Here is a 23,681-nt window from a genome sequence, read left to right as displayed (position 1 = left end):
GCTCCGCCACGCCGCGGCTCTACGGCGGGTCCAGCGGCGCATTCCTCGAGTGATGTTGCCCTCCTGGGCGTTCGTCGCTCCGTCTCTCTCTCTGGGGAGTTCCGCGCGGCTGCGAGAGAGACAGAGCGACGGTGCGTTGTTCGGCATGAGCCTGCTGGGCTCGAGCCCGCGGCGTGTGTGGCGTGCCGAACTGCCCCCAATACTTGGAACTTGTCCACACCACCAACCCCGCGGCTCCACCCCGCCCCGCCCCGCCCCGCCCCGCCCCGCCCCGCAGTGCCGTCTAAATTGTTGAGGTGCGGCCGCCAACTTGTGAGCTGGTATGGCGGGCGGGGCGCGGCGCGAGGCGCTCCAGTCCATGGACCCCGCCACTTTGCCCCCGCCACTGCCAGTACTACTATGTACTCGCCCAGAAAAGTTTGTACCGCGTTGAAAAAACAGCATCAAAAATACACGAGTCAAAACTACCACCAACCACCACGGTTTTAAAAGATTCAGTTGGGGAGAAGTCTCAGCGCTCCTCCACCGCCACCTGGCCACCGGGTCGGCGTTTTGATCCTTGTCGGTCAGGTGAGAAATCCCTGGTCCGAAGAGTGTCGTCGCCAGGGGACCCGACCCGAGCGGTGGGTTCACGGTGTGGGGTCACGGGGTGGGGCAGGTGCAGCAGTGGCGCGGCAGCGCGGCGTCCGGAACTAAGTGCCGGCAGTGGCGCTACGTTCGGACCGTTGTCTTGTGGGACCGCGAACCGCGACGCGAGGATCGGGAGTGACGCGGCGCGACTTGTCACTCGCCAGCGGCTAAACAGCTGCCGTAACTTACAACTACAGCAAACTGCGCGGCTAAAACGGAGGGAGAAGAAGAAGAAAGAGGGTTCGGATGGGCCGTGCCGTGGGCCGTGGTGCGGCTGGGCCGGGCTGGGCTGCTGCCTGGGACTGATGGTTTCCCTTTCGGGATACATGGAGGGCTTGGCGGCTTAGCGGGGAGGGGGCACCGGGAGGGACGCCGCGCCGACGAGTTCGGAAGTGGAGATAATCTACTATCTCCGGCGAGACCTGCCAGCACTGCCAGCGAGCAGCGAGGCATCGAGCTCAAAGAAACACACACGGCTCGCGCCGCTCGCGCGCCCTGCCGGGCCTTCCGGGCCTTAAGGGAAGGGAAGGGGCTCCCTCGGGGAAGAGGGAATTCACTTGGCAAGGCCGCAGACCCGCCCACTCGGGGGAAGGGGGGCAGAAAAACACAAAACGGGGAAACATAGGGCCGCAGTATTTGAACCCGGGGCTCCTGTCATGCCGGGGCATTTATTTCTGTCCGAGGGCGGCTGTCGCAAAAAGCCCCGCGCGGTATGAACCCAGCAGTGCCGTCGGCGTGCTTGGCCGTCCTGGCCGAGGGCGGGGAGACGGGTAGGCACGGCACTGGCTGTCCAGCGGCCAGCACCTCGCCGCCTCGCCCTACAGGAAGTGCACCGCATCCGGTGCTCCGGCCGCCAGCCCGCCAGGGCCGCCAGCCCGCCAGGGCCGCCAGCCCGCCAGCGACAGCGTGGCCCACTTCGGCCACCTCGGCCGCCAATCGGCCTTCCCTATTTACGGACGGGCCCCGCAGTTAGTTTGGCGCCAGTAGCACCCCCCCCCCCCCTTCCCCGCCTCCAGCGGACGCAGCGGCTGCCGGGCGAAATCCAGCGGTGGCTCGCTTCGCGCGGCGCGCTCCGCGTTAGCGCTGCGTTAGCGCCCAACGTTATTCGGAGTCCGGGAGCACCAACTATGCGGCGAGGCCCAAGTCCGCGGGGGAGGGGGGGGGGGAGCGGGACTGGCCCGGGGCGCAGTGCCGCGGCCCCGAACCAGCCGGCTCCCCGAGGGACGGCACTTGGACGCCGGCCTCCCCGAAGAAGTGCCCCGGGGCGGTGCGTCTCAGCCGTCGCCGTGCACTGCATGCCCATGCCCGGGCATCGGAATGGCGTCCCAAGCCCCGGCGCAGGGCCAGGGCAGCAACGCCACTCAACAGGTCGCCGAAACGGACCCACATATTTTATGCATGTCGTTCCGGCTCGGGGTGCCGGGCCGGGCCGTCCCGCGCAGGACGGGCGGCAACCCTACACGCAGCACATCGCCAATACGACGGGCGGCAACCCTACAACGGCGTGCCTCGGCGCGTTATTTGCGCTGGGTCGTGACAACGCCACCCTTGCAGCCCGGGCAGGGCGGAGCAGGGCAGCCACCACACTGCTGCGATTGCACACGCCTGGCAATTAATAGTTGCACGAGCGAGGCTCGTCGTGTGCAGTGCACAGCAGTGCAGCAGCTGCGACTGTCGCAACCGAGTTTGCGAGCGAGGGGCAACAATGGGGCACTCCGAGGAAGATATGGGGCCATGGGGCCTGGAGCGGCTTGCCCGGCTCAGCCTCCAGGACGGCTGCCTCCAGCCTGACCTCCACGACCTTCCCCGCGACACTCCCACTGCCGATTGGGCGGGCCGCGCCGCGCGGACGGACACGTGCATGCGAACGCGGAACGGACGGGCGGACAGACGGACAGACAGACAGACAGGCACACGTGTGCGTTACAGATGCTGCAGGACAGCAGGATGGATGGATGGCTTTCCGGGTCGGTTTGCACGCGCCCCGCGTCCTCCGACTGCACTCCACGCAAAAACGGCGCCACTGCTTGGATTTCGTGCAGCGCGCGCGTACACACACAAGCACACGGACACTGGCGAGGCCCGGCTAGCCCTACCGGTCACTGCACTGGCAACGCCGGCCTTACGGTGGTCTGCATCATTTGTGCTGCCGGGGGCAATAATCCTCCGAATCGGAGTCGCTACCGGGGTCGGCAGCCAGCCCGCCGGTGGGAAGGGGGGAAGGGGAGGAGGCAAGGCAAGCTTCTACTTTCTTCGCGGCGCGGCGCGAAGTTTCGATTCTCTGTCACGAGCGTGCAAAGTGAGCTTGTGAGTGTGCTTTGGACACACTCCATTCAAACACGTGGCGCGGCGCCCCTGGCCGCTCCGGCCTTGTGTGTCGATGCGCAGCGGGCGGGGCGGGGCGGCGACGCGTGGAGAAAATCGCCTTCTGCGAATTGAGATCGCACGGTCCGAGGCTGCGCCAGGGCCGCGCGCGCGTGTCCGCCGTGCCGGCCGTGCTATGGCACTTTCCTCGCGCTCCCTTGTCATCGCCGACTCCACTGACTGAGTGAACCGAGAGGAGTGACTGCGCCGTGAGAAGCGGCGGCGAGCTTTTCACAACCACAAAGCGATACAATCGGCCAATATCAAGGCCAACACGTCCATTCGGTTTTTATTTCTACTTCTTTTTTTTTCGAATGCCATTGATTGTTTTCGTTTTGCTTTTCGCCAGTTTTTTTTTGCGGTGTACGCGTGACACACTGTGCAGCAGAGCCACATCCCTGCTGCGACATCCAGTGCGCAGTGTGGCCTGAAGCCATCACTGTAGTTTGGATCCTCAGGGTTCTAGGCCGACTCACCCAGGTGTGATTGACCCAAAGCATTTTCGCCCATACGCTATTCACCCCCAAGTATTTCACCCAGGTGTAATTGACCCACGTGCGATTGACCCAAAAAGCTGTTCACCCAGAATATTTTTTTTTTACTTTTTTTAGCTATATAGCTCATAGGCCCTCCCAGCTACCGGAATAGTTTTCCCTGGCCCTCCCAGCTGCCGGAATAGTTTTCCCTGGCCCTCCCAGCTGGCGGAATAGTTTTCCCTGGCCCTCCCAGCTGGCGGAATAGTTTTCTTTGGCCCTCCCTGCTGCCGGAATAGTTTTCCCTGGCCCTCCCTGCTGCCGGAATAGTTTTCTTTGGCCCTCCCAGCTGCCGGAATAGTTTTCCCTGGCCCTCCCAGCTGCCGGAATAGTTTTCCCTGGCCCTCCCTGCTGCCGGAATAGTTTTCCCTGGCCCTCCCAGCTGCCGGAATAGTTTTCTTTGGCCCTCCCAGCTGCCGGAATAGTTTTCCCTGGCCCTCCCTGCTGCCGGAATAGTTTTCCCTGGCCCTCCCAGCTGCCGGAATAGTTTTCCCTGGCCCTCCCAGCTGCCGGAATAGTTTTCCCTGACCCTCCCAGCTGCCGGAATAGTTTTCCCTGGCCCTCCCAGCTGCCGGAATAGTTTTCCCTGGCCCTCCCAGCTGCCGGAATAGTTTTCCCTGGCCCTCCCAGCTGCCGGAATAGTTTTCCCTGGCCCTCCCAGCTGCCGGAATAGTTTTCCCTGGCCCTCCCAGCTGCCGGAATAGTTTTCCCTGACCCTCCCAGCTGCCGGAATAGTTTTCCCTGGCCCTCCCAGCTGCCGGAATAGTTTTCCCTGGCCCTCCCAGCTGCCGGAATAGTTTTCCCTGGCCCTCCCTGCTGCCGGAATAGTTTTCCCTGGCCCTCCCAGCTACCGGAATAGCTACGCCGCCGTGCCCGCTGCGCTCACTGCCGCCCGACTCCGAACAGTGCTCTGTCTCCGTCTCTCTCGCTCTCAAGGGCTGTCCCGAGAGGCAGAGAGGCGAAATGAGCTGGGCTGGCTGGGCAGGCTGGGCGTGCACGCTGCTCTCCGCTCGCTGCGCACACAGAGAGACGAAGAGACGGACGCCGGGACCACTCCGTTACTCGTAATTATGCCGGCAGTGGTCGTTCCGTGTTCAGCCTTGCCCAGCCTTGCCTTGCCGTGTCTGTCTGCATTCGGCTGCAGGGCGATATCGGCTCGGACAGAACGAGGGCGGGGCGGGGCGGGGCGAGGGAATGGCAGGATGACACGTGCGGCGGGGCGGCGGGGCGGGGCGCCACGGGGCTCCGGGGGGGCGCACCGTAAACGAGGTCCTTATTTAAATAATGATTCAACGGAAACCGCGTCGACTACTTGGTTCCGCCAGCGTGGCGACAAGCATGTCGCTGTCGGGTCTCGGCACAGCGCGCCGCGGTGGCGGTGGACGCACACCCGACGACGACGGCAACGTCCGCAGCCACGCCGAACAGCGCAACTACACGACAAGGAACGTCGGATTATTGCACGTCACCCTGAAAAACGCAGTGAGACTGAGAGGGACTGAGAGGGACTGAGTGGGACTGAGAGGGACCGAGAGGGACTGAGAGGGACCGAGAGGGACTCAGAGGGACTAAGAGGGGCGACCGTAAATGGGACCGGGTGGGGCCGGTCGCTGTGCCAACGAGTAGCGGCGTGGCGGCGTGGCGGCGTCCCACTCTGTAATCGCACTCCACACTCTACATTCCGCAGCCCCGCCCCGCCCCGCCTCGCCTCGCAGAGCGTGATTAACAATTTGTGCGGCTCGACGCGACCAACTCCATTCTCGTTTGCCTACACTCTACTGTCTTACGGCGAAAGGCTGAGCCAGCATGTTGTGGTGAAAATTTCATCCATACGAAATAAATCCGGCAAAATATCAGCAATAAGACACTGTGAGTTTACAAAGGTAAGTTACAAGGTCGCCATCAAGCCTCGAAAACACACTCGGCTGCGGCTACCCTTTGGAGCTCCCAGAGCGCCTGCAGAGCAGAGGGTGGGCCTGCCCGCCGAACATCGCCGTTGCGCAGGGTTGCCTACCCCGGACTTCGCGGGCGCTCGGAGCGCCTGCAGAGCAGAGGGTGGGCCAGCCCGCCGAACCTCGCCGTTGCGCAGGGTTGCCTACCCCGGACTTCGCGGGCGCTCGGAGCGCCTGCAGAGCAGAGGGTGGGCCAGCCCGCCGAACCTCGCCGTTGCGCAGGGTTGCCTACCCCGGACTTCGCGGGCGCTCGGAGCGCCTGCAGAGCAGAGGGTGGGCCAGCCCGCCGAACCTCGCCGTTGCGCAGGGTTGCCTACCCCGGACTTCGCGGGCGCTCGGAGCGCCTGCAGAGCAGAGGGTGGGCCAGCCCGCCGAACCTCGCCGTTGCGCAGGGTTGCCTACCCCGGACTTCGCGGGCGCTCGGAGCGCCTGCAGAGCAGAGGGTGGGCCAGCCCGCCGAACCTCGCCGTTGCGCAGGGTTGCCTACCCCGGACTTCGCGGGCGCTCGGAGCGCCTGCAGAGCAGAGGGTGGGCCAGCCCGCCGAACCTCGCCGTTGCGCAGGGTTGCCTACCCCGGACTTCGCGGGCGCTCGGAGCGCCTGCAGAGCAGAGGGTGGGCCAGCCCGCCGAACCTCGCCGTTGCGCAGGGTTGCCTACCCCGGACTTCGCGGGCGCTCGGAGCGCCTGCAGAGCAGAGGGTGGGCCAGCCCGCCGAACCTCGCCGTTGCGCAGGGTTGCCTACCCCGGACTTCGCGGGCGCTCGGAGCGCCTGCAGAGCAGAGGGTGGGCCAGCCCGCCGAACCTCGCCGTTGCGCAGGGTTGCCTACCCCGGACTTCGCGGGCGCTCGGAGCGCCTGCAGAGCACAGGTTAGGCAAACCCGCCGAACCTCCGGGTCGTGCGGGCTGGCCCACTCTCACGGCGCTTTTTATGTGTCCTTTTATCGGAGCTTCGTGAAGCTGCAAGTACACAGGAACTTGAACAGTATTTTCGCGAGGATTGGGTGCAGACCTGCGGGCTCGAACCCGAACGAGTGTTCTTCTTTGATCGACTTCTCGCACTGCGATACCTCGAACCTCTCTGCGGCTCGGAAGTGACCGGCGGCTCCATCGGGGTCGGCATCCGCCACTTAGGGACGTTGCAGTGCAGCGCCGGCAGCGCAGCGACTAGCCAATCCCGTCTCGAGACTCGTAAACGTGCGGAGGCATGGCGGAGGCCCGGAGGCTCCATTTCGTTATTTTTATTGCGGCGCCCGATCGGCCTTGTTCTCGGAACTTGATTTTGTTGTGGCCACGTGGCCTGCACTGGAATAATGGCAACTGTAAACAATGGCGGACAAGTGGAGCAAGTACTCGGCGGCGTTTTGGCGCCCGTGCCGCCGGGTATCGGCGGCTCTGGCCTCCACTACACTCTCGCGATGCCGAATACCGAACGCCTCCACGTGGAGGAAGCGTCGCTCGCTCCAGGTCGCTCCAGCATATCCAGTGCTATCGCGGCAAACGTTGCCCTATTTGTACTTGTAATCATGCTTACACGCGCGCCCTTCCTTTTCATTTTATTTCCCCCGCATTTTCGCTCTTGTTCCACACGCTGCTCACATTACACGCCATGCTCACTTCACTGCGTCCGTCGTGCGTGCGTGTGTGCGTACACAGTACATCCGCCGCGGGAATTTCTTTCCCCATTTTCTTCCCGGATAATAGCAGCACACCGCATATTATGCTGGTTTTAAACGGACGTGGATGCGCAGGGTGCTGCTGCCGCCGCCGGAACGCCGACAACGTCACGTCTCGTCGGCGAAGTAATCCAGCCGGGCTGCTTCACCACCTTCATCAGTCAGCCGCTGTATCAACGTGCGCTTCGCGGAGTTCTTCCTCCGAACTTCCCCCGAAACTGCCTGCTACTACCTTGCCGCTCCCCCTTCGCCTGCCTGCCTGGCTGCTCCGCACCAATCAGACGGTGGTCGAGTGCCAACGGTATCCCGCAGCAGTTACTTAGGGAAATCAGAGGCAAACTGGGTCCTCCGCCCCGCCTCCCCCACCCCACGTGAGGGGCTCGTCGAGCCACCGCCCCCTCCCCTCTCCCCCTTTCCTCCCCCTCCCTCCCCCTCCCTCCCCCTCCCTCCCCCTCCCTCCCCCTCCCTCCCCCTCCCTCCCCCTCCCCCCTCCCCCTCCCTCCCCCTCCCTCTCGCATCCCCCTCCGCTGCCACAGCCGCAAACACGCAGGGCGGCGCCATCCAAGTGGGAATGGAGTTCTCATTATTTTATGCAAAATCGGTGGTCGCCCCGATCGGGAGGGCGATCCCTTGGAGGGGCGGCGGGTCACGTCAATCGCCCCGCCCGGCGGCCCGGCGGCACCCTGGGGAGGGGCAGGAAGGCCGGCAGTCCGCCCGACACCTGTGGATCACTGGTCCAGGACCGCCCAGCCAGGACCTCCAGGACACGGCGTCACAACGGGAGTCCCTCGGGGCTGCGCGTGTCACGGCGGGTAGCCGGTGCCACTCAGCCTAATGGGGGGCAGCGCCAGCACCGGGACGGCCAGGACGACGACCAGGACGACGACCAGGACGCGCACCTGCCGGCCCGGCCGTCTGTCTGTCTGTCCGCTCGTCCGGCGCGCCAAGACGGCTAAATCATTTGCCGGCGATCGATCCCCAGGCCCTGGCAGGCCCGGGCAGGCACGCCCCGCCGCGTGCACCGAGTCGACGGCCCCGGACGACGGCCCGGCGGCCCGACGACGGCACGGCGCATTCCAACGCCGCAGTCCGTGATGGTCCGCGCGGCCGTCTGTCAGTCAGCCCGTCCGTCTGTCCGTCCGCGTCCCGTATGCCTAAGTGACCCGCCTGACTGATCGCCCGGTGCGGCCCGCCGTGGCGCGCCGTGGCGCCCACCCATACACGGACGCGCTTCCTGATGGCGGTTCCCCGGGGCCGCGCGGGGCCGCCGAGCCATACCGGGGCGCGTTATCGGCCGATTGGGGGTATTCTTGTTGGCGCAGCGGCGAGCTTCGCGTGACCGCCGCCATCACCGACCTTTATCGACGGCAAACCGCAAGGCCGTGAACCTGACCCCCACGATGTAGGCCAGCATGCTGCAGCACCAGTGCCGCCAGCGTGCTGCTGCCGGAGGTCCGACGCACGCGGGGGGCGTTTAAGGGGGCGGGGAAGTAGCGCCACACACACACACACACACACACACACCACACACACACACACACACACACGAGCGCTTTATAGGGTAGGCCCGTTCGTAGGGGCAATTAATTTGGTTCGGCTTCGGCCGTTGGGCCCATTGGGGGTCTTGGTCTTGGAAGACGCGCAATAGACTCTGCTATGGCGGTCGTTTCCGCCGTGGCTCGTGGCGACCGTCCTCGGGACGGTGTCCGCCACTTTGGCGAGGACGGCGACGACGGTGCATGGCCGCGGCCCCTCGGCCGATCTTCTGGCCCTCGGCGCCAGCCTGCGCCGTCGTCCTCCGAAAGCGCTTAGCGCGGCCAGGATTGTAAATCTGAGCGAGGCCTTCTTGCCCGTCGCCAAGATGCACCGCGCCGGCCCGGGCCCCGTCTTACAGTGTGAACGCGACATCACCATAAATTGGCGACTTGCCGGCCGGGGGAATTTACAGCAGCTATTACCTATTTTTTTCCTGTTCGCCGGGCTCCGCTTGGCTCCGGCTGGCTCCGGGCCCGGGGCTCTGGGGCGGGACTTTATCATTCCCGGATCCCCCTCCGTCCCCCCACCCCGCCCCGCGCCGGGGTTAGCCCGGGTTAGCGCGGACACGCTGGCCGCCTCATGAAGACGGTCGCGTCGCTTAATTCGCCGCCACGCTACACGACGACGCGCTACACGGAGCGCGCCGCGGACGCGCCGAGAAAGTGGCCGCGGATCCGAGCCGAGCGCTGCAGTGTAGCTGCGCAGCCGAGCCGGCGACTGCCTCCGGGGCCTGGCTGAGCCGATTCGGAGTACATCGTTTGTACGACCTCTTTTTGTCCAACCCGATGTTAACACCTACCGCTGTGCGCTGTGGGGTTGGCAGTGACGTGCCCTCTGTGATTCGGAACAACTGTCTTCAAGTACCCTGCCTGACCAATGACACTCCGTAGTCGTTGGCAGGCGAGAGCGTAGAGGCATTGACACGTAACAACAAGGTTGGTTGTTCGAATCCCGCCATTTCTTTGCTCTTTTCTGCACGCTAACAGGGCGAAGCGATCAAGCCTGGCTTCATATACACCGCCTTACCATTCGGTCTTCATGAGACGCGGTGGCTGCGAGCGTAGGGGCGTTGGTCTCCCAACTCGGTGGTCCGGGGATCGATGCCCACTGGGTCCACTATTTTCGGACCACATTCTGATTTCGCAATTTTGCGTAGACGGGCGCTTCCCTCGCGGTGATGACTCCCTTCACTCCGTGAGGTATATATACAACCTCTCGGCGGTCAGACCTCGTCCGGAAGGTTACGGGTGGCGTACGACTCCGTCGAAGAGATAATCTCTGTATGTTTTATTTTAAACCAAATTTTAAAGAGAGTTGTGTATATGACTCCGTCGTGGGTACCATGTTTTTGTTTCGTCGAGTGTTGAGCAGGCAGGGCTGAGGCTGTAATCAGGACGGACCTGTGAGTAGTGTAAAGGCCGATGCTTGCGCGACTGTCCAAGGCGGATTGTCCGGAGGGCGACCGACCGCGCCTCCCACGCCGAGCCTGGAGTCTGCAGTCCGACCAATTTCAGCTCAGTCCAGCCGAAACACAAACTGGCGGTTCGAAGCCGAGGCCGAGTCACGACTTCGTCCTACTGGCAGCCCCCCTTCTTTCCCCAGACAAAGCGGCCTAAATAAATGCCGGCTGCCTGCTGCAATGCTCACGTTGTTCAGTCAAACCGTCCAGGACTCGGTTCGGTTCAGGAGCGGGGCGGCGCGGCCCCCACCCAGCTGATGCCTCTTATCTGCGGGCCCCGGGTTCGATACGCGCTGCCGCCGGATTTATTCCGGAAGGAGATGCCGCCCCCGATCAATCTCCCGCCGGCCGGGACGAGGACGACACCTTCCGGGAAGGGATCCGTTTTTCTATCCGTTTTTATTTCATTTTTTCCCCCGCGGGGGCGTCACCGTCGGGCACGCCAGGGGACTGTCCGAGAGTCGCTCTGTCTCTCTCGCACTCATGGGGCGTCCCCTACTGGTGCGAGAGAGACAGAGCGACCCTCGGGCGAGGCTTGGGCCAGGCGGTGGGACGCGCTTCTCGTCGATCACTCGGCGCGTTATCCACGCTAACGGCCTCGCGGTGCGGCGCGGTGCGGCGCGATGCAGGCGGGGCACGCGATGGATCACAAAGGGAAGTCAGCCGAGCCGAATAAACCGGCCGAAAGCAAACTTATCCGCCGGCTGCTTCCGGAACGTCGCTCTGTCTCTGTCGCACTCGTGGGGGGCCTCCGCCACGCCTCCGCCAGGCGTGCGAGAGAGACAGGGCGACGGAATCGGCCGGCCGCCGAAGAAAGGCCGGCAATGCTCGGACCTCATTCACGCCGAAGCGAGGCAAAGCCGGCCCGGCGATCGCCGCTGCTAATCATGTGGTCCGGGAACTCCGACCCGGCAGAGGGAGTTTCTTCATTAAACTGAGCGCGTAATGAGACACAGCTGCGGAGAACGAGAAAACGAACCGCGGGAGAACCGCGGAGCTGGCGGGGGCGGCCGGGTCAGCGCCGCGAACACCTCGCAGCCTCGCGAGTTGACCCAGCCCGTTGGCCCGGCCGCGCAGCCGGACCAACTTGTTCCGCAGCGGCCGGGCCGAATACCTCCGAGGAGCCCCCACCTGCCCGCCACGCCCCACCTGCCCTTGGCTCGGCGCGCGGGCGGGGCGGGGCGGGGCCGATTGGGCGGGGCGGTGCGTCGTCGGCCCGCTCGGCCAGCCGGCTTGCCATTGCTTGCCATCCTGCCCGCGTCGAAGATGAGAAATTCGGCGGTGTTTCTTTGGCGGAATGATTTGCGAGGCTCTGCGCGTTTGCTGCGCGTTCGCTGCGCGCTGCAATGCTTTATTTAGCATTCTCTGGCGGTGGCCTGGCGGCATTCCTGGCTGGGAGTGCGGACTGCAGAGCGATGGCTGGCCGGCCGGCCCCTCCACCTGCATTCCCCTCGATTCCCCCCGACGGCTCCAGCACCGCGGCACCCCGCGGCACCCTGCGGCACCCCGCGCTGCGCTCGCCGAGAGAAGTTCCTGTTTTTTTTTTTTCGAAACTTTTTCTTGCGTGACTTTGAATCCCTGCTCTCCGGCGCAGCTGGACCGTCGAGCGTCGCCCCGCCCCGCCCCCTTCCTCCAGGCCTTTTTCCTCTCTAAAGACTGGAAATTTATTCGGAAACCTTGGAGAACGGCGACGTGCTGCGCGGCGTGGCGCGGCGCGGGCTATTCCCCGCGCGACCACTGTAGTTATGAGAACGGGGGCGTCGCCGCGCACGTCCTGCCCGCCTTCATGCCGGCGACGATCCTCGGCAAAGTTCGTTTTGTCTTTTCCCCGGCGAGGCTTCCCGCCCCCGCGCCGCCCCCCGCGCCGCCCTTTGCGGCGGTCACAAGTTGGGTTGAAACCGGAAGTAGTTGGCGCCGCGCGGCCAACTTGGACGAGGCCCTTCAACAAACTTGCACCGCGTCGATACACGCGCGTCAGTGGGTGCGCGCGTCGCGCGTCTGTCTGTGTGCGCGCGTGTGCATGCGCGTGTGTGTAACTTTTATTCGCAACGAGAGCGGACGTGCGCCGCGGAGGTATTCGGGCCAGAGCGCGAGGAACGAGGAGAGAAAGGGACAGCCCGATGTGGGATACGCGTGTGTTGGAGGAAGAGGCAGGGCGGGGCAGGGCGGGGCAGCCAAGGACGGCCCGACTCTCCGTCGGCAGGCGGTGGAAAGTAAACCGGTCTGCGCCGCGCCACAGGCAGCCACAGGCCGTGCCGCCGCGCTGCCCCCTCCCCTTTGTTTCCGACCCACCTTTCTTTTCATCCTCGGCAGCGTGAAGATAAACGCCAATGAATGGCTACCTGTATTGCGCAGCCACTTGGCGTGGCGGTGCGGCGTGATGGATCATGCGTCGCACGACTATTCCGAACGGATTCGCCGCTCTCTCTCTCTCTCTCTCTCTCTCTCTCTCTCTCTCTCTCTCTCTCTCTCTCTCTCTCTCTCTCTCTCTCTCTCACCCTTGCGGGGCGCCCCGCCAGGACAGAGACCGCGCGGCGGAAAGCGCTGTTCGGAATCCAGCCAGGCTGGGCCAGGCCTGCTGGACCGCGCGCTCGGGATGAAGGACCACCCACCGCCCCACCCCCGCCGCGCCGTGCCGCGAGCGGTTAGGCCGGACATTATTCATGGCCAGCGGACTGATTCCGAGAGTCGTTCTCGTCGCTCTGTCCCTCTCGCACTCATGAGTGTCATGTATGGGCGCAAGAGAGACATGGCGTCGAGAAGACTCTCGGAATGAGTCTGCAGGGCTGGCGGGCTGGCGCTATAGCCGGGCGGCTGGACGGAGCGGACGGGGTTCATGATGGAGCGCGCGAGGCGGCTGGTCTCGTCGGATAGCTTCATACTTCACTCACCACGTTGATTCGTCAGTCTGTCTTTTTCGCACTTGCGTGCCGCCACGCAGGGCCGCAGGGGTGCGAGAGAGACAAAGCGGATCGGACTTTTGGTGTGTACTTACGTCGCTTTTGCCGCGCTTCGTCGTAGTGTCCAGCATTCAGGAATCGAAATGGGGACGGGCCGGTCTGCAAAACACAAATACGAGTCGGTCAGTCGGTCGGGCTGTCCGGTCGGGCGGCGGACGACGCTGGCCTCGACACACACCCACGCCAACCCACGCCCACGACCGCGTTTGCAGTGTGCTGGTGCGCACCGCGCCGCGCCCCTGTTTGACTTTGTTGCATCCCCCGTGGCGCTGGAGGGGACGGCGAGGTTGCTCGTATAAAAATGATGTGGCTTGACCCGGAGCACGTCCCTGGGTTGTGCTTCTCCTTGCGTCCCTGCTGAGAAAAAAGACACACACACACACACACACACTACTGGAGCACGGCCAGGGTCGCCAACAGCAGCTGGACACATTATTTGGCTTCTGGACGGCCGCACAGCACTGCAGTAGTGATCCGGTTTCCAGCGGGGCACCCGTCTTTCCGCTGCCAAAGAAAGCACCCCCCCCCCCTACACACACACGAACACACGAGCGGCGCCTTGACCCGTGCAGTGTGGGTGTGGATCCGCAGCCGGCGGCCCAACGAACGAAGGGACGGCAAAAAGCGTGGCCGCCGTGCCGCAGGACCGCAGGGTGCTGCGGGCAGCGAGCATATCGCAGTGTGCTGCGGCTCGGTCGAGGGCGCGAGGGGTGCCCCACCGTGCGGCTTGACGGCCAAGGTCACCGTCAAGGTCACCGTCGAGGTCACCGGCAAGGTCGCCCCGCCAGCGCCTTGCTCGCCGTCCACAAATCGGCACGGCAAATAGGCCGGCCAGGCTTTCGGCCCCCACCCGCGCGGCGTGCCGATGTGTACAGTGTGGTGGTATACAGTGCGGGAGTGGCAGAACGAAAACAAGAGGAGCGGGCGCGCTTACTTTCCGGGTGCGTACTGCACTGGAAGCAACAAGTCGTCGCCAGGTCCGGTCTGCCGCGCCACGCCGCGCCACGCCGCGCCACTCGGCCAGCTTGCCGGACTACTTGTCCGTCTCGCCGCCGGCCCGACGCGGCCCCGCCGACCCTGACCGACCCAGCGTGTGAGAGTCATCTGCTGCCCCCCGCAGCCCCGCCCCACCCCGCCCCGCCGCGCCCCGCAGATCCAGTTCCCTCTCAAAAACTCGGTCAAGTAGCTGTTTTTCGGTCACGCGAATAATGCCGGAATCTCACGCATGCCGGGCTCCTCCCATGTGGCCTGCCGCCTGGCCGCCCCACCCCCACTTCTCCTTTCGAGCCTCTCTCCGCCTCTCCCACGGGCCGCCTAGGGCCGCCTAGGGCCGCCGGTGCGCGGTGCGCGCCATCGCCCGGCTCTCATTGTCGTGGCTAATTTCATGTTCGCCTTTATTACGCGCGCGTGTGTTCGTTGCGCGCGGGACCGTACAGTGTCGTGTCCTCCAACAAACGGCTGGAGCGCGGTGAAAAAAATCTCATTCAACGAACGTTAATGAAAGCAGATGATCCGTCGCGTTTCACAAGTGCTGTGATAGCCGAGAGGTTAGAGACGTGGGATCGAGTTACCGCAGGCCGGCGTTCGAATACCAGCGTCACAAAGTTTTTTCGACTTGCTATCCTAAGGGTGGTGGTTCGAGGCCATGAGAGCGGAGCCGTGTGCAACAGGCCCACATGCCGGAGGTTCGACTCCTAACAAATATTTCCATTTAATTTTACTGCCTCACCCAGTGCGGTTCAAACCCGTAAACGTGAGCCCACTCCGAGCATGGGACGCGGTGGTCCAGGGAGTAGAGGCGTCGGTTCTCAGTGCTAGGGTCGGCGGTTCGACTCCCCCAACTTCTTGCGAAATTTTGACCGGGTCGGTCGAGTCCAGTTGCGTCAAGAACCCACCTCACGCCGATCCCCTCATCATGGGCCGTGGTGGCCGAGAGCGTAAAGTCGTGTGATCCCGATGGCGGGGTCCGGGGATCGAATCCCATCATTTCATTACATTTTTCGACCGCCTTCCTCCCAGTGCAATTCAAACCCGTCGTCCAACACGCTGCCAGACGTACAAGCGTGATAGCGTAGTGGTCAGAGTCACATTCACCTGGCCACTCCGCTGTGGGTGTCTAAAAAGCAATCCGCTTCGGCGGGTTGGCCTCGGCACTGGAGCGATGGAGTATTTGATCCATCAATCCAGACCATCCGGTGTGTGGTTGCGGGTGGTGCCTCCTTGACTCGTCGGGGAGGCGATGATAAGTCCTTTGAAGCTGGCCTAAAACGCTGTATGTTCGGTACGGGAGCGCCGGACAGTGGGGGTACCATGGGGTACACAACCAACCCTACGAAAACAAGAAGCTCCCACCAAACCTCTTCTCTGTCTGAGTCTCTCTCTGTCTCTCTGTCGTCTCACTCTACGTCCCGCCCCTCAAAGGGCTTCGTACTGGGTCCTCTGACCCAGCTGCCTGAGCTTTGGGGTCCTACTGGGTCCCCCGGCGAACGCTTAGAGTCGCTGACGGGATTAACCCCAGGTACCTGATAGCACCGGTTCCCATCCCGAACACCGAAGTAAAGCAGGAGGCCTCCCCATTAAGACTGGGGAGGGGGTGTAGAGTTCAATTTTTTTTCTTTTCCCTTTCAAATTTCTCAGTCAATACTCGTTCGGTTTCCTTATACGGGGTAGTATGCGGGCTCATTCCAAAGATAGTAATTAAAATTGTGTATTAAACAAAATATATAGACCCGAGCGAGGTGGCCGGTGTTGGTACTAGCCGTGCCGAGCTGTGGCCTGCACCGCCCGCCGCCGAGCGGGCGGGACAAGCGGCGGGCAGCCAGCGCGCACGTGAGTGAAGCCGTGCCGGCGGGGCTGGCGGGGCTGGGCCTGCCCTGCATCGTGTAAACGGCCGGTAAGCACACTTTCTCACCATCAAGGCCAACATGGCCAGCGCGGCCGGCAGCCTCTGGCAGCCTCCACTCCCCTCCTCCTCCGCACACCGCCACGGTCGGGCCGGCCGTCCAGGCGCCGCTCTTGTTCTTCTGCAGGTGGATTTCACGAGTGCCTCGACGAGTGGCGCGCGGGCCGAGGCCTCCACCACACACTTCCCGTTTTCGGCTCACGCTGCTGTTGACGCATGGCGCGCGAGCCAGCCGCCAGCCGCCCCAATGCGTCCGTCCGGTCAGAGACCCCCGTCGGCTCGGTGGTGCGCGCGCCCGCTTTAATCAGTGCCTCGATCACGACGATCATGAGCACGAAGCGGGGCGGAGCAGGGGAGGCATGCGCGCTCATCACCGGAATTATCATCCCAACCGCAATAGCCATGCTCATCTGCAAACAGCGGGAAACGCTGCTGCTCTCGCCACCGCGCGGCACTGCGCCGCGCGCGTCGTCCGCCTCGCCAGGGCACTGCACTGCCTCGCAGCTGCAGGTGCAGCGGTGCGCGGCGCCAACAAGCACCACGATAAACGATTGGAGTGCGGGGCCGTCGGCCGCCGGGGCGCTGCCCTGCCCCGCCTGGCCCTGCCGTGCACCCAGAACTTTCCCTGGTGCAAGAGAGCAGAGCAATCGCAGATCATCGGGTGGGGCGGGGCGGGGCGGGGCGGGCAGCGGGCCGTGAAGAAGGGGGCAGCGCACCTATGAGCACTCAATCAGGGACTGCGCAGGCCGCAGCGGAGCGGTGACCGTTAGGCACACTTGTCAAGCACGCAGCACGCGCTGCGGCGTCAATGAGGCCGTGGTGATGACCGAGGTCCCAGGCTCAAGGTTCGAGGCACGAGTTTTCGAGGTTTGAGGTTCAAGGAGGTTCGAGGTAAATAGGTTCGAGGTACGAGATTCGAGGTTTGAACACGCTGCAGCTCCAAAAGAAGGCCCTGTGACTCTTTTAGGAACAGCCACCTTTGCGCAATGTCAACACGAACTAACAGAGAGGCAAGCAGACAGACAGACAGACGGACGGACGGACGGACGGACGGACGCGCTCGCTCGGCGCAGGCATCCGTGGCGGCGCGTCAGTGCAGCGCGTTGCAGCGCGTTGCAGTGCCGCCCCTTTCTCCGGCCGCAAGAAACGCCTTGGTCGCGGCCTTCGTGCCTTCGCGCCGCATTGTCCCGCGTCGTCCCGCGGCGCGCGCACCGAGACGCGGCGTGCGAAACACGTCATCAGCGCCACGGCCAGCGACAGCCGGCGACAGCCAGAGTCACTGCCAGAGGCAGCAAGACGAAAAATGGAGGAAAATATTGGGAATCGATCTCTGGATCCCAGTGACGGCATCGGGCGCCTTTTCGCTTTCGGCCGCCACGGTTCAAGAGCGAGGCGCCCAGGGCTTGCCGTCTTGGCCCGGTGCTCTCGCCGTGCGCACTGCGGAGGTGCCGTCGTCCGTGTCGACGTCGGCTGCGTCGCCGCGTCGGGCCTGCCCTGCCTTGCCTGCCTGCCCTACCTGCCCTACCTGCCCTACCTGCCCTACCTGCCCTACCTGCCCTACCTGCCCTACCTGCCCTACCTGCCCTACCTGCCCTACCTGCCCTACCTGCCCTACCTGCCCTACCTGCCCTACCTGCCCTACCTGCCCTACCTGCCCTACCTGCCCTACCTGCCCTACCTGCCCTACCTGCCCTACCTGCCCTACCTGCCCCCCTACCTGCCCTACCTGCCCTACCTGCCCTACCTGCCCTACCTGCCCTACCTGCCCTACCTGCCCTACCTGCCCTACCTGCCCTACCTGCCCTGGCACGCGCTGGGCCGACGGAGTACGCAGGGCGCTCGCTATCTTAATGCGATCGGTCGGGCCACGCGACACCCCCGCGTCCCCCCCACCCCCGCCCCCCGCAGAGATAACCGCGGGCCACGTCACTGTTGGCCCCCTGGGCCGCCCTGGGCCGGGCCGGGGCCGGAGGGACTGACGCCTATAAACGGGCCTAAACACATCGCGCAGTCCCCGGCCGAGGTTCCACCGTAGCTGCGCCGTACCGCGCCGTAACTCAGGCCGGCGTGACGTCGCGAGTATCTCCGGCGCCGTTTCTCATGCCGTAGGGCTGTTTTTATTCGGAGTAAAAGTAAGTGAATATCTTGGCAGTTTGCGGGGGCCTTTCCACACCTCCAACCCTTGCGGTGGATGGGGTATTTCGCAGCACTGCAGCAGCCGGCGGCGTCGAGGCGGCGCCGTCCTGGAGGAGGCGATGACCCGCTCGGACCTCGCGGCACGGCACGCCGTCCGTGCTGCAGAGACTGCAGAGCCTGCACACAGTGTCGTGCCGCACAAAGAGGGAGGTCAGGCAAGAAATGCGCGCCGGACACTGCATCAATGGCCGCGCGCGCTAAACGCTAAACGCCAGTGGCGAGACAAAAGATGGCCAGAGGGGAGGGGATGTTGTGTTGCAGGCAGGCTGCAGGGCGGCCCGGAATGCCCTACAACAGCAACAAAAGACGCCCTTAACCACGCCGAGATTGAGTGGAGCACTCCACGAGACGCCAGGAACAGTGTTTTCGCCGCGTCGCTCTCTCTCTCTCTCTCTCTCTCTCTCTCTCTCTCTCTCTCTCTCTCTCTCTCTCTCTCTCTCTCTCTCTCTCTCTCTCTTGCGGCGCCCAGTGTGAGTGCGAGAGAGACCGAGCGACGGAATCACTGTTCGGAATCAGCCTGCGGCCCTGCGGGGACGCTTATGCCGAGGCGACGCACCGCGTGGGGGTGGAGGGGGGGGGGCAGGCTAAGCGCGGCAAAGCCAGCCATCATTAGGCCAAGGCTGCGCAGGCTGCGGCCCGTGCGGAAGGGGCGGCTGGGGGCGGCCGGGGGCGGCAAGGGGTGCCGCAGTTTGGTGTGCGTTGTTTCCGGCCAAGCAGCCAAGGAAGCCGAGCAAGCCAAGCAAGCCGAGCAGCATCCTAGGCAGTTCCGGGAGGCCCTCCTCGCCCGCGTCCTTCGTCCCTTAATGCCGAATTAACGTGCTACGCGGCGCTACGCGTGTGCACTGCCAGGACCCGGAGCCAGGACCTGGATGCTGGACGAGAGCCAGCACCGAGGCGCCGGGGCGGCGCGCGATGAGGCACCCCCACCCCTTAACCACATCTCATTTGCGGGCCCAGATTCACTCAGGTGTGACCCGGCCGGGGGTATCGGGTATAAACTGCCATCTAGAGTGTCAGCTATTTTGTCAAGCCGGAGCTGCAGACTGATTCCGAGAGTCCTTTTCGTCGTCATGTCTGTCGAGCGAGACGCCCCACGAGTGCGAGAGAGACAGGACGACGGAGTGGCGGCGGGCTCCAGAGCGTCGTCGCCAGGTTGACGTTAGATTTTCAGTTAGCTGAGACTTGTGGCTTGTCTCTGGGGTGTCAGCTGTTCTGTAAAACGAGCCTCGCCTATCTTGTCGGCCAGTTTGGGGTGTCGGCTGTTTTGTGATCCAGCCTGCCGGGCGAGCCTCGTCAGCCAATCAGGCCGAGCGTCCTGCTTGTCCATTCCCGCGAGAACACGCGCCGCCGCGCCGCCGCCTCGCTTGGGGAAGGATCCGGAGGATCGTCCGCCGTGTCCACCAGCCGAGGGAGTAACGACTGGTAAATTTCGTGTCAGCCGGATTACGGATTACCCCGGATTACCCCGGATTATCCCCAAATTACCTCCGGATTACAACCAAATAATCCTGGATTACCCCGGATTACCCCGGATTACCTCCCAATATGCTGTCAGCCGGATTCCCGAAGTCGTTACCCCCTCGCCACCAGCCGACCCGCCGACCCGCGCGCCGATCGGACGGACGGGCAGGCCTAGGCAGGCCTAGAGGCAGGCCGACGGGCTTGCGGACCGGTTCCCCTGCAGACCCATTCCGGACGCTCTGTCTCTCTCGCACCCCTACGGGGCGCCGCGGGAGTGCGAGAGAGACAGAGCGACCGCGCGACGGCGGCGTGCTGGACTCTGAACGGCCGTTCCGTTCGGCGAGGCCGCGGCCCCACCCGAAGGCCCCATCGTGTCCATGTCCGATCCGTGACCGGGCGGCCATCTTAGCAGCTCTCTGGAAACCAGCATCGTCGGAACGCCCATGAATACATTCGGGAAAACAATCCACGCGAGCCGCGCCTCGAGAGGAGCGAAAGACGGACGAAAACTGGAGTGACTGCCGAGACAAACACGAAACAAGAACGCATTTAAAATGGAAATGGTTCTATTTGTTGTTGTTTTTGTTGATGATGTTGATGGAAGCGCCCGGATGGCGGCATTGATCTTGCGATGCGCGCGCTCGCGGTGGCGTGTGTGTCACGCAGCGCCACGCGGAGCGGAGCAACACGCGATGAATATTCGTGGTCACGGCGGGGCAGCGCGGCGGCAGTGCGGCGTGCGCGGGCACGGGCGTGCGCGTGTCCCCAACAACACCCGCGGTAAATCCCCATTTTTTTTAGATCGCCGTTGGTGCATGGCGGGTCGTCCGTCTTTTTCCCCGTTGGTTTCAGGGGAACAGCGAGACGGGTAACCTCCCCGACGACCCGGCCGCGTCGCCGCCTCCTTGCTAAGCCCCGCGAGGTGCTCCCGGTGACGAGGCGGCGAGGCACCGCCTGGAGGCACGCCGCGGAATGCTGCAGGCCAAACCTGGAGGCCGCCGCCGTACGCCACTTCCTCGCCAAGCCCCCCTCCCCCGGACACTGCTACAGTTCCGATCCGTTGATGGCTGTTGTGGTCGCGCCGAGGTGCGGGTTCGACACCCGCCGGCCCCACCGCAAACGTGGCCGGCGTGGCGTGGCGGGCACATGCGCGGCGGACGGACGGACGGACGGGCCGACAGACGGGCCAGCTGGCCAGCTTGACGCCGCAGTCCGTGTTCTGTGCGCTCGCGCCCGCAGTTTCCTCGGAAGCGTTTTTGGCGAGCCTTTTCCGGTGCGGGTACCGCGTGTCCGCGTCGTGTCGTGCCGCCGGTGACGTGGGGACGCGTCACTGCGAACTGGCTGCTCGTCGCGGTGCTCGGCGCGGCGGTGACATGACGTCGGCTAACGGGAGCGCGGCACGTCCTCGTCGACGTCCGTCCGCCCCTCGGCCGATTCGCCGCGCGTGCAGCACACCGCCGTCGCGGGGCGTAACTCGCGTCGCTCTGTCTCTCTCGCACCCCTGCAGGCCTCCAGGACGCCCCGTGAGTGCGAGGGAGACAGAGACAGGCCGCGCAACGCCGAGCCGATCCAGCAGTGCGTTGCCGCCGCGGTTGCCGCCGCGACGACATGGCGGCGCTGCCGCTGTTTGCCGCGCCGGGAATGCAAAAAGAGGGAAGAGATAAAAAAGAGTTGAACTGCTGTGACATTTCTCGCGCGGCACCGCCGCCGCCGCCACCTCCCTGTAATCGGCGTCGCTTAGTTGAACGGGGCTCGCGGATTCGGAGAGGGTCATCAAGCTGGCCGCGCTGCTCGCTGTTTGACGCGCAGGGCCGCCAGGCACCGCGACTAGCCGGGCCGCCGTAATTTCGTTTGCTAATGCCGGCCAAGAAGTGCCCAATCGTCGCCGCGGCCTGCCCGTCAGTCAGCCGGCGCAGCACCACACTCAGTACCTGAGAGTTTTTCTGTTTCTAAATCCCCTGGGCGCCGCAGCGGCGCGGACCGCGGTCGCTGCCGGACTTGGAGCAGTCGGCCATCTCGGTGTACACGGTGGCGAGCCAGGCCGCTGCAGCACCGTGGAATTGTATACCGCGCGCCGCGCTGCTTTCACGGTGACTTAATTGTCTCACTTCCATACTCAGCGTCTCCACAAACACACGCGGGCAAAAAAAAAGCAACAACTCCGCGGGGCGGTACTGTTTTCATTTGAAACACACAAAAAAATCCGTGGAGAGCGGTCGCTGCGAGCCATTTCGGACCGAGTGCCCTTTTTCCACCGCTGATGGGATTAGCCCGGCAGACCACACACGTCCATACGGCAGCAACAACAACAACAACAACTAGCGAGCGGCAGCAACAAAAACTGCCCCGATAAGCCGCAATTAAGAGCGGCCGGCTCTATTCGCGGCAAATGCAATTGATTCAAATTACGGCGCGGCACCGAGCCAACGACTGCCAACAGCGCGGAAGAAAAAGAAGAAAAGGAAAAAAGTGCTCCGCATGTCAAGCGAGTCCCACAGCCACAATGGCCGCACAGTGCAGCCGCCGACAGCATGGTAATGGGCGTAGCCGAGGGGATAGAGTTGTTGCCTGTGAACTGCGCTCTGCGGGTTCAAAACCCCCCGCCCCCCGCTCCTCTTTTTTTACTGGAATATGTTTCAGTGTGCGACGTTGACGGCAGTCCGATCGCAGCAGTGACGCAGCGCGGGGTAATGGTGTCGGAGACAGCGACACTGGAGGCACGGCGCAGCCATTCATCCGAGCGGAGGTCGATCTTGACCTCCGCGGCGAGCTGGGCGGGACTAGGACCTGCTCGCCAGCTCCTGAGTGTGTGTGTGTGTGTGCACCTCGCCCGCAGACTCCAGAGTCAAGCCCGGTCAAGTTCAGCCGACAGCGGCCCGGCAAGAGGCGGGGCTGTGCTGGCCGCGGTGCTGGCCGCGGCTGGAACCGGACGTCGTTTCGACGGGAACGATGTTGGCGTCGTTCTGATCTAGGCCCGCATCCAAAATCCAAATCCGGGACCGGCGGGGCGTCGCCGGCGTCGTGGTCGTTCCTAGGCGCCTCGGCGGCGGCCACCTCGACCACTGAGTCATCCGGCGCGAGCAGAGAGCCGCAAGCCGCGGACGAGGATGAATCAAAATCGAGTCCCACGATTGGAGGACCGTGGGTCCACTGTCCGGAAGCGCCGTGACGGTCGGAGACAAAAGTGAAGTCCTCTCCGCGCCACGCGCCACGCTTGTGAATCCCGCCGTTTACGACGTACAGTCGCTTTCAAAAGGCGCCTCTCGTTAAGGCGCTGACCCGCCGGCCCGCCGTCGATGTGGACTCGCGAGGCAGTGAATCAGGGACAGGGCTCGTCGTAAAGGTCCCACCTCGCGGCCGCCGCGGCACCGCGCCGTGAAAGCAGTCCCCGCGGCCGGCAAACAGGGAATGCCAGGCAATGCCAGGCAATGCCAGGCAATGCACGCTTTGAAATTCAGCCGGACGGCCGCGGTTTTGTATCAGCCAGCAGCGGAAAGGTCAACTCGTAACTTAACACCCAGCGAAAAAATTCACACCGACGGTGAAATGCTTGTTTTATGCTCGGACACAGGCGGTCTACCCATATTTCTTGTCTGCAACTTGTGCTTCTTTAATGTCTGTAAGGGAAATAAAAGAAGGAGACTCACCAAAAACAAGTCTCCCGTAGGCGCGGAGACACCACTTGATCGTAATCCGAAAGAGCAAAGCGGCGGTAATCCAATACACTGGTCGTGTCACTCGGTCACATCGTCACGGTGTGACAGGCGGCGTCACACCATGTTACGCACAGCAGGACACACCTGTCACTGCGGCAATGACGACACCACAAGGCACGCTCACACCCACACACACACACGCACTGACACTCACACTGGCAGACACACTCGCGCGCGTGAGGGGCGTTAAGTATTCCGGTGAGCGTTTGTGACGACAGCGTCGGCGGGAAGCCTTCACTCACGACGACGCGGCGGCGCGGCACGCGGCACGGCGCGGTACGACCGAGGGGCACCGGGAG

General features: G+C 63.8%; 1 protein-coding gene across 2 annotated transcripts in view; it reads right to left on the bottom strand.

The window, feature by feature from the left end:
• LOC117653079 (calpain-C) overlaps positions 1-23,681 on the bottom strand; it is a 71,728-nt gene extending 48,047 nt beyond the window's left edge. The window contains exons 1-2 of one of the 2 annotated variants that reach the window (XM_034398447.1): positions 23,314-23,681; positions 13,143-13,206 (exon numbers count right to left, since the gene is read on the bottom strand). In XM_034398447.1, coding sequence (XP_034254338.1) covers positions 13,143-13,178 — 36 coding nt within the window. In that variant the 5' untranslated portion in view covers positions 13,179-13,206; positions 23,314-23,681. The remainder of the gene's footprint in view (positions 1-13,142; positions 13,207-23,313) is intronic. The other variant, XM_034398448.1, reaches the window with a different exon arrangement.

Source organism: Thrips palmi, unplaced genomic scaffold, assembly GCF_012932325.1.
Source record: "Thrips palmi isolate BJ-2018 unplaced genomic scaffold, TpBJ-2018v1 HiC_scaffold_8, whole genome shotgun sequence".
NCBI classification, from domain to species: Eukaryota; Metazoa; Arthropoda; class Insecta; order Thysanoptera; family Thripidae; genus Thrips; species Thrips palmi.
Note: the sequence above shows the minus strand (reverse complement) of the source record. Positions and strands in the feature narration are given on the sequence as shown.